The sequence below is a fragment of the Suricata suricatta genome, chromosome 4 (assembly GCF_006229205.1).
Source record: "Suricata suricatta isolate VVHF042 chromosome 4, meerkat_22Aug2017_6uvM2_HiC, whole genome shotgun sequence".
In the NCBI taxonomy this organism is placed as follows: Eukaryota; Metazoa; Chordata; class Mammalia; order Carnivora; family Herpestidae; genus Suricata; species Suricata suricatta.
This window is the reverse complement of record NC_043703.1, coordinates 77,981,454-77,992,374: the sequence shown is the minus strand read 5'-3', so window position 1 is coordinate 77,992,374 and position 10,921 is coordinate 77,981,454. Positions and strand designations below refer to the sequence as shown.

Here is a 10,921-nt window from a genome sequence, read left to right as displayed (position 1 = left end):
ACCCTAAGATTCAGGCATAAACAAGGCTAGGAGGCATTCTATTTGGCTCACAAGAGGAAGAATGTATTTGTGATGATTAGTAAATAAACCTTTTGTCCACCTTATTCTTTGATGTTGAAGGCGTAAGCATAGGTTCCCTAGGTGAGCCGGCCTTTGCATATGAGTTTATGTTGTAACTACTCTTACCTATCCTCACAATGGGCACCAAATTAGCATGTATGCACAGTACCTTATGCCTGGCTCTTATTTGTTTCTTATTCCTAAGTTAGGCTTTTTCTCTGGGCCAGAGTAAATATTATTCTTGTGTTCTTTAACCCCCTTTATTATCCGCGTCTTAAGTTTGTGAAGCTCAATAGAAGAGCCTTTCAACAAACAATGGCAATGCTTTGTTTAAATTCGTCTTTATAGAGGTGGGAAATGTTTCTTCCCATGAGGTATCTGTGTGGGGAAATATCGGTCTGGTTTGGAACATTGTGAGGCCTAATCAATAGCAACAGGCTTAATTTCACATGTGCAGTAGTAGCAGAAGGAGATGTTAGTTTCCGCCACTCATGGCAGGAGCCGTGCAACATCTGCCATTTCCTTAATGTGACCCTGTCATCCAGCAAGGCTGGTACAGCTCCCAGCACTTAACATTGGGGGTGCCTGCATGGCTCAATGAGTTAAGCGTTCAACTCTTGCTTTTGGCTCAGGTCATGATCTCACAGTTCGTTGGATTGATCCCTGCATCAGGCTCCATGCCGCCAGCACAGAGTCTGCTTAGGATTCTCTCTGTCTTTCTCTCTGTCTCTGCCCCTACCCTGCCTGCTCACTTTCTTTCTCTAAAAATAAATAAACATTTAAAAAATAAAAATAAATTATACGAACCTGTCAATAGATGCAGAAGAAGTGTTTGAAAAAATTCAACACTCTTTCATGATGAAAGCTCTGAACAAATTGAGTATAGGTTACCTCAACATAATAAAGACCATATAGGGGCGCCTGGGTGGCTCAGTCGGTTAAGCCGCCGACTTCAGCTCAGGTCAGATCTCACGTTTGTGGGTTCGAGCCCCGCGTCGGGCTCTGGGCTGACAGCTAGCTCAGAGCCTGGAGCCTGCTTCCGGTTCTTGGTCTCCTTCTCTCTCTGCCCCTACCCCTCTCATGCTCTGTCTCTCTCTGTATCAAAAATAAATAAAACATTATAAAAAAAAAAAGACCATATATGACAAACACAGCTAAATAACATCAGACTCAATGGTGAAAAACTAAGAGCATTTTCTCTAAAATCAGAAATAAGAATGCCTACTCTAACCATTTCTATTCAATGTAGTACTGGAAATCCTAGTTAGACCAGTTAGGCAAGAAAAAGAAATGATAAGCATACAAATAGGAAAGGAAAAAGTAAAATTGTCTATGTTTGCAGATAACGTGATCTCATATATAGAAAACTCTAAAAATTCCACTAAAAAACTGTTAGAACTAATATGTTCAGGAAAATTGTAGGATACTATCAGAAAACGATAGACCATGGGACACCTGGGTGATATACTTACGGATAAATTGAACCAAAGGAAATAAAAGATAGATACATTGAAAACCTTGAGACACCGATGAAAGAAATTGAAGGAGACACAAATGGAAAGATATTTCATGATGGAGCCACAAAATACCCTGAATAGACCAGGCAGTCTTGAGCAAGAAGAATAAAGCTAGAGGCATCATACTTCCTGATTTCAAACTATACTGCAAAGCTGTAGTAGTCAAAATAATGTGATACTGTTATAAAAACAGACACTAGACCCATGGAACAGAATTGAGAACCCAGAAGTAAACCCATGCCTATTTGTCAACTAACATTTGACAAGGGAGCTAAGAATATTCAATGGGGAACGGATGGTCCTTTCAATAATTGGTGCTGGGAAATCTGGATATCTACATGCAAATGAATGAAATTAGGCCACTGTCTTACAGTACTCATAAAAATTACCCCAGAATCAGGGCATCTGGGTGGCTCAGTCAGTTGAGCATGTCTGACTCTTGACTCTGACTTAGGTCATGATCCCAGGGTTATGGTATCGAGCCCTGCATCAGGCTACATACACATCACAGCTACACATCTGTACAATGAAATTGTACATGAAAGGAAGAGTCAATCGATGTGGCAAACTTCATTGTTGTCTTATTTTGAGAAATTGCCACAACCACCCCAGTTTTCAGCACCCAACACCCTGAGTCAGCAGCCATCGACATCGAGGTAGGACCTTCCAGCAGCAAAAATAAGAAACAAAAAACCTCTTTTATTTTTATTTTTTTATGTTTATTGATTTATTTTTGAGAGAGAGAGAGACTGAGAGATTGTGAGTGGGGATGGGGCAGAGAGAATGAGAGAATCCCAATCAGGCTCCATGATGTCAGCGCAGAGCCCGACATGGGGCTCTTGCACATATAATAGACTACAGGATAGTGCAAACATAACTTTTATGTGCGCTGGGAACCAAAACATTTATTTACCTCACCTTATTGTGATACTGCTTTATTGTGGTAGTCTGGAGCGGAACCCACAATGTGTCCAAGGCACGCCTGTACCAATATAAACAAGCCAGACCAGTTTAAGTAAGATAAACATCAGTTCAGCACCTTTTTTCTTTTTTTAGGCCTGCATGCTTGTTTTTCAACCAGATCTCAATATCACACTCCCTCACCTAGCTGAGAACAATGAAGTGATTATTTGTCTCGACTGCTCCACTTCCATGGAGGGTGCGACATTCTTGCAAGCCAAGCAGGTTGCCTTATATGCACTGTCCTTGGTGGGGAAGAAGCAAAAGATCAATATTGTTAAGTTTGGCACAGGTGAGTGCTCTTTGGCCCCAGTCCAAAGTGTCCTTCCTCAATATGAGTAGAGCTAATGGCTGTTTAAACCCTGACCTCAACTACGGAGTAAGAGGTAGCATAGCATGAAGTTCAAGAACCAGAACCAGATCCCTCCCTGGGTTCACATTCTGACTCTACCACTTAACTAGCTCTAAGTGTCACATTGGGCAAATTACTCGGACTTTTTATACTTCAGTTTCCTCATTTGTAATATAAGGGTAATAGTTCCTACCTCACTGTGTTGTTGTAAGGATTGAGTTAATGCATGTAAAGGATTTAAAACAGTGCCTATTAAATAGCAATTGCTGTATAAAGACTACTAGTGTTCCTAGCAGCTGAACCAAATGCAAGACCCATGGTTGACATGTATGAGGGTCCCATGCATATGGACAGAACATTTGAAATCAGCACCGTGTAGAAAATCTATAAGGTTTCAGCAAGCGTCAGATCAGCCCTTTTAGTGGAAAAGTAATACCATCCCCAGGTGGGGGTCCAGGGACATGTCAGCCACCAGAAGAATGTACTTTAGGAATGAGACAAGGAACCAGAGTAGAGTGAGGGGACAATCCTGTCCTATTGATTCTTACCTTCCATGCCATTCAGCCTCTGGCTGGGAAGGAGTCAAATAAGCCTGGGAAAACCAAGGCCCTGGAAGGAGGATGTTTCTTTCTGTGGCCAAGCTACCTGTCTTCTATAGAACAGAGGTCTACATGGATTTTATTCAGAACATTTTCCATTGTAAAGTGCATAGTTTCAGTGCACTAGAGTTTATTATTTAAAGGAATGCTGTGGTGAATTTTTTATATGTTAATACTATCCAATATTGTTAGTGTTCAATAAAGTGAATATTTCATAGCTACGCCTCATGTCAATCTTATCACACAGGTTACAAGGAATTATTTTCATATCCTAAGTACATCACAAACAACAATGTGCCAACAGATTTCATTATGGTAAGTAAAAGAACCTTCCATCATCTCTTGGGTCTTTTCCTATCAAGTTTTAATAGTACTGTCCAGACGTATTCCCCCCACGACCACCATTAGAACACCACCAGTCCTGGAGTGTTTGTATGTTGGTGGGCTCTTTTTTTTTTTTTTTGGAGACAAGAAAGCCTTTATTGGGGTCTGCCGCCCCAGGGCGAGATTCTGTGACTTGAGTAGGGGTTGAGGCAGGGAAGTCGCAGAGATGATACAGAAAACTGAGGTCAGAAATAAATGTAAAAGGCCCTTATGGGAAGCGCTCTTGGTTGAGGTTCCCTGGTGCAGACAGGATGGGCCAGGGAACTCGCCGTCAGTGGGCTCTTTTACTAGTAAAAGTGATATGAACTCATTAAAGAAAAATTGGAAATTAAAAATGGTAGAAAGAGGGGCACCTGGGTGGCTCGTCGGCTAAGCCTCCGACTTCAGCTCAGGTCAGATCTCACATTCGTGGGTTCGAGCCCCGCATCAGGCTCTGTGCTGATAGCTAGCTCAGAGCCTGGAGCCTGCTTCCAGTTCTGTGTCTCCTTCTCTCTCTGCCCCTCCCCCTCTCATGCTCTGTCTCTCTCTGTATCAAAAATAAATAAAACATTAAAAAAAATTTAAAAAAAAATGGTAGAAAAAATAACCCACAGTTCTAACACCTAAATATAACCAGCATTAACAGTGTTGGAATGTTTTCTTCTTATCCTTTTTTTTCTAGTTCTGAAAATGGAAGAGGCTGAGAATGATTTAGTTTCCACCTCAGTCCAGGCCAGCAGACCCTGGGAAAGCATAAAAAACAAAATACGTGTCCACTGATAATATTATAGTGACCATGTGACATAAAATTAACAGGATAGAAGTATGGTTGTTCCACAACTGTGTAATTGAGAAAAAATGTATCTTTCCAGTGACGATATCTCTAAGCCCTCATTGAGACATGCTTCAGTAAATGATGATAGTTAATGGTGAATATACCCAAAAAGGAGTAAATAACTTTTCACTTTATTTCCTCTAGTCTGCTACACCTACCATGGGAAATACAGACTTCTGGAAAACACTCCGATATTTAAGTTTACTGTACCCTTCTCAAGGATTACGGAACATTCTCCTCATATCTGATGGGCACCTCCAGAATGAAAGTCTGACACTGCATCTGGTGAAGAGAAATGTCCAACACACCAGGCTGTTCTCCTGTGGTGTTGGGTAAGTGCGGGAGAGCTGGTCACACAGTCAGCACCGCAGGTGAGGGAGGCAGCCTGTGGGCAGGGTCTTTTTGTTGGCCTGCACAGGATTTTTACAAGTTTTGAAGTTAATAACAGTGCATAGAAACTGTTTAGCGTAGAGTTGTAGAGCTCTGGGCTCTGAGCCAGACTGCCTGGGTCTCAGTGCTTGAATTGGCCACTTATTACCCGTGACCTTAGGCAAGTTGTTAAACCTCTTGTGTATCAAATGAAGATAATAGTGAAAGTGTCATAGATTTAATAGGTTTACTCTGAGGATTAAATGAGCTCATATAAAAAAAAAAATACGTAAGGGGCACCTGAGTGGCTCAGTCGGTTAGGCATCTGACTTCAGCTTAGGTCATGATCTCATGGTTGGTGGTTTTGGGCCACATGTCAGGCTCTGTGCTGACAGCTCGGAGCCTAGAGCCTGCTTCAGATTCTGTGTCTCCTCTCTCTGACTCTCTCCTGCTCGGGCTCTCTCTGACTCTCTCTCAAAAATAAATAAAACATTTAAAAAATTTTTAAAAATACTTAAGGGGTGCCTGGGTGGCTCAGTTGGTTAAATGTCTGACTCTTGATTTTGGCTCAGGTCATGATCTCACAGTTTGTCAGTTCCAGCCCCGTGTCAGGCTATACACTGACAGTATGGAACCTGATTGGGATTCTCTCTCTCTCTCTCTCTCTCTCTCTCTCTCTCTCTCTCTCTCTCTCTCAAAAATAAATAAATAAACATTTTAAAAAAATACCTAAGGAACAGTCTTAAGAACAGAGCTGGCACATGACAGGCCCCAAGTCAATGTTATATTATTATGCTGCATAAAAATCTATGTTTCCAGCATCTCCTGAGAAGCCTGAAGATGTGGAGGTGCCAGGCAAATCCCGTCCCCAGTAGTTTGTGACCTGGGATGAGGGCCACTGTTGTGGGCAGGGCCCCACTGAGGCTCCTTGCTCCTTCACACCTTTCTGGTGGCTGTGCACATCTGTGTTTTCAAACCCTGTAATGGACATAGGATCTTTCTCTTGAGAGGCTAGACCCTCCCCCTTGATTAAACCCCCACCCAATTATAGTTAGCTATTTTAGACTAAATTGAGGTGTATGGTATAAACATAAGAAAAACATAAAACAGAAGGGGCCAGACTGGTGTTTGTACAGAGCATGCCTGCCCTCGCCCCCCGGGACAGTGCCCCACATAGTCACCATCCTAGCAGATGATCACCAGGCTTCCCTGTTTTGAAGCAGTCCATGGAGCAGGACAGCCCCTCAGCACAGGGGTGGGGGCGGAGGTGGGTGTTGGTGTTCTCTGGAGCACTGTGCTGTCCTGGGCGGGGGTCCCCTCAGGCCTTGGCCGTGAGCTCTCAGGAGCTGGAGGCCTTCCCTGCTGCACTCAAACCAGACCTGCCTGCCCAGAGGGCTCTCTTGCTCTCTCTGCCCTGCCTCAGTCATAGCTCCCGAGTCCTGTTCTCGAACATGAGAACTGGGCACTACAGACCTGCCAGGAGATTTATCCAGCCCACAATGGACTCCCCCAGGAATTGCTTCTAAATGGACTTCACCTGATTAACTTGCATCTGTGGACCCAGGGGGTGGGGGGCTGGCCGCAGCGTGCTGCAGGGATACTCCCCTCCCTGCTTGAGCCAGTGCCCTCTTCCATCTTCCTGGTCACACCAACACTTCCCTGCACCTGCAACCATGTATCAGGTGCAGTGCTGGGTCGTGGCTCAGATATTAGTGCAGAAGATATAGGCCCCGTTGATTCTTTCTTTGCTGGGGGCCTGTCATGAGAGAGATGTACCTCGGTGCAGGACCACAGTGCTGTGTATGGGGAGAGATGCAAACAATCCAATAACAAAGGGAGATGGGTTTCCCTCAGTGCCAGGAGGGAAATAAGGGAGATGCTGTGATGGGGGTGGGTGGGCATGAACCTCCTTTGGGAGGTGACTTTGTACTCTGACACAACCCAGCCTGACAGAGCTGGAATTTTTACTGATTTTCTGTCAGGTTTTTAGGAACTTTCTAAATGTTTCTGCCTCATTTTATACATACTTATTTGTGTTCACAAACCCTAGCAAGATGTGAGTTCTTCAGGAGTAGAGATTGAATTATTGCCTATTGTAACAAGCTGTCCTCTGGGGTCCACACAGCAGGAACAAAAAAGATACCAAAGAGCCTCACTAGCCAATGAAATCGATCAAATAGAAATAAACCCCAGCTCAGAGGGATTCTCTAATTGGTGAAGACTAAAGACAAATCCAGTTTTTAATCAATAGGCTAAGACATATTTAAGAAGTAACTTTCTTAGGCTCTTTTCCCGAAAAATAATTGTTTCCTTAATATTTCAGGAGGAACCTCTCTAAGAAAAGCTTTCATAGTAGTTATTAGAACTATTATTGAGAGAAGTTTAATAGGACATTGTCATTTACAGAGCAAAGCTTACTTTTGCTAGAAAGACACTTCCATATCCCTGTTGCTATCTAGATGTGCATCATGTTTTTAATGTTTATTTATTTATTTTAAGAGAGAGAGACAGAGTGGGGTAGGAGCAGAAAGAGAGAGAGAGAGGGAATCCCAAGCAGGCTCTGCACCGTTAGCACAGAGCCCGATGCGAGGCTCGATCTCATGAACCATGAGATCATAACCTGAGCCAAAATCAAGAGTCCCTCATTTAATCGACTGAGCCACTCATGGGCCCCTAGATGTGCATTATATTTGAAGATGCAGACTTTATTAACTCTTTGCCAGTTGTTGGCCTTTGGGATCAAATTTGGGTAACTGACATTCATTGAAAACAGTTTGGTATTTTTACCAGTATTCTGATAACTTTTTGGAGGTTTTTCAGAATCATCTGTTCTCTCCTTTGGCAAACCAGGAGTCAAAAATTTATGCTTTTTTTTTTCTATTGTATAAAATAAGTTCTCTGATATATGGCAGCTTAAATCACCCAAACCTTCAGATACTGTCTGTCCTGAGTTTTATCTCTTTAACCCCAACTCCACAAAAGCAGTCCTTCTGCACATAATGTCTCCTCTATTGAGTTTTCAGCTATATATCAGCACTGTTAACTATGTGTGCTTCAAAAATATTTCTATAATTTCTTGAAAACTATAACTTGTGAAATGTGATCAGTTCTACAGCAAATCATCATATCTTAAGGACTCTGTCCCAGTACGGTGCTGGAGTATTTGAGTATTTTAACTCAAAATCCAAACGTAGTTGGAAAAAACAGGTACGTTTCTCAAACATCTTATTTCTAGTTTTATGCTTATATGTTGAAATAATGTCTTCTTACAAATCCATTCACAGTAACTTGTGTGTTTTCATTAATGGAAAGGAGCCCGAGGAAAAGGCCAAAGCCCCGAAGGCATGCACCCCCTCAGTTACTGCCTCACATCTAACAGAAATATTCTCCTTAATTCGGTCATTCTCCTAGCTGATAGTTTGGTTTCTTTTCTGTAAAGTATTATGGAGGATTTTTAAAGGTAAAGTAGTATACATGTTTTGTTAGCCATTATCTGTTATTGTGGCAAAATATACATAAAATTTACCATTTTAACCGTTTTTAGTGGCATTCAGGGGCATGAAGGTACATTTGTAGTATTGTGTATCCATCACCTCCATCTGTCTCCAGGATTTTTCATCATCCCAACCAGAAACTCAACTCGTTAAAGAGCTTCTCCCATTGTACGCGCACCACAGCCCCTTCCAACTGCCATTTTACTTTCTGTGAATTTGACTTCTTTAGAAACTTCATGTAAGCAGGATCCTATAATATTTGTCCTTTTGTGCATGGTTTATTTTATTTGGTATAATATTTTCAAGGTCTACACACACTGTAGAATGTGTCAGAATTCTTTTCCGTTTTTTGTTTTGATAATAGTGAATTTTGTAGTCTTCTAGTTTTTTTTTTAATAGTTTATTGTCAAATTGGTTTCCATACAATACCCAGGGCTCTTCCCCATAAGTGCCCTCCACCATCACCACCACCTCTTTTCCCCCCTCCCCCTTCCCCTTCAACTCTCAGTTCATTTTCAGCATTCAGTAGTCTCTCAAGTTTTGCGTCCTCTCTCTCTCCAACTCTCTTTCCCTCTTCCCCTCCCCCTGGTTCTCCATTAGGTTTCTTCTGTTTTCCTGTTAGACCTATGAGTGCAAACATATGGTTTCTGTCCTTCTCTGACTGACTTATTTCGCTTAGCATGACACCCTCGAGGTCCATCCACTTTCCTACAAATGGCCATATTTCCTTCTTATTGCCTTGTAGTACTCCATCGTGTATATATACCACATCCTCTTGATCCATTCGTCAGATGATGGACATTTAGGCTCTTTCCATGTTTTAGCTATTGTTGACATTGCTGCTGTGAACTTTGGGGTACATGTGCTCCTATGCATCAGCATTTCTGTATCTCTTGGGTTAATCCCTAGCAGTGCTATTGCTGGGTCATAAGGGAGTTCTATGGATAGTTTTTTGAGGAATCTCCACACTGTTTTCCAGAGCAGCTGCACCGCTGGGAATTTACATTCCCACTAACAGTGTAGTTCTCTCCACACCCTCCCAGCATCTATAGTCCCTTGATTTGTTCATTTTAGCCACTCTGACTGGCATGAGGTGGTATCTCAGTGTGGTTTTGATTTGTGTTTCCCTGATGATGAGTGATGTTGAGCATCATTTCATGTTCCTGTAGGCCATCTGGATGTCCTCTTTGGAGAAGGGTCTGTTCATGTCTTCTGCCCATTTCTTCACTGGGTTATTTGTTTTCTGGGTGTGAAGTTTGGTGAGTTCCTTGTATATTTTGGATACTAGCCCTTTATCTGATATGTCATTTGCAACTATCTTTTCCCATTCTGTTGGTTGCCTATTAGGTTTCTTGATTGTTTCCTTTGCAGTGCAGAAGCTTTTTATCTTGATGAAGTCCTAAGAGTTCAGTTTTGCTTTCATTTCCCTTGCCTTTGGCGATGTGTCAAGTAAGAAATTACTGTGGTAGAGGTCTAGGAGGTTTTTTCCTACTTTCTCCTTGAGGGTTTTGGTGTTTCCTATCTCACATTCAAGTCCTTCAGCCATTTTGAGTTAATTTTTGGGTATGGTGTAAGAAAGTGGTCTAGTTTCATTCTTCTGCATGTTGCTGTCCAGTTCTCCCAGCACCACCTGCTAAAGAGGCAGTCGTTTTTCCATCGGATACTCTTTCCTGCTTTGTCAAAAATTAATTGGCCGTGCATTTGTGGGCCCAGTTCTGGGTTCTCTATTCTATTCCATTGGTCTATGTGTCTGTTTTTGTGCCAATACCATACTGTCTTGATGATGACAGCTTTGTAGTAGAGGCTAAAGTCTGGGATTATGATGCCTCCCGTTTTGGTTTTCTTCTTCAATATAACGTTGGGTATTCGGGGTCTTTTGTGGTTCCATACGAATTTGAGGATAGTTTGTCTAGCTTTGATAAGTATGTTGGTGCAATTTTGATGAGGATTGCATTGAATGTGTAGATTACTTTGGGGAGTAATGACATTTTCACAATGTTTATTCTTCCGATGCATGGGCAGGGAATGTTTTTCCATTTCTTGGTGTCTTCTTCAATCTCTTCCATAAGTTTTCTATAGTTTTCATCATATAGGTCTTTTACATCCTTGGTTACGTTTACCCCTAGGTATTTGATGGTTTTTCATGCAATCGTGAATGGGATCAGTTTCTTGATTTCTCTTTCGGCTGCTTCATTTTTAATGTATAGGAATGCAACTGATTTCTGTACAATGACTTTGTACCCTGCAACTTTACTGAATTCATTGATCAGTTCTATAAGGCTTCTGGTGGAGTCAATTGGGTTTTCCATGTAGAGTATCATGTCATCTGTGAAAAGTGAAAGTTTGACGTCTTTGCCAATTCTGATGCCTTT

General features: G+C 42.0%; 1 protein-coding gene across 8 annotated transcripts in view; it reads left to right on the top strand.

Moving 5' to 3' along the window:
* PARP4 (poly(ADP-ribose) polymerase family member 4) overlaps positions 1 to 10,921 on the top strand; it is a 107,173-nt gene that overhangs the window by 54,916 nt on the left and 41,336 nt on the right. For all 8 annotated transcript variants that reach the window (XM_029937023.1, XM_029937019.1, XM_029937022.1 and 5 more), the window contains 4 exons: positions 2,634 to 2,829; positions 3,736 to 3,803; positions 4,831 to 5,018; positions 8,163 to 8,262. In XM_029937023.1, the coding sequence (XP_029792883.1) occupies positions 2,634 to 2,829; positions 3,736 to 3,803; positions 4,831 to 5,018; positions 8,163 to 8,262 (552 nt within the window). The remainder of the gene's footprint in view (positions 1 to 2,633; positions 2,830 to 3,735; positions 3,804 to 4,830; positions 5,019 to 8,162; positions 8,263 to 10,921) is intronic.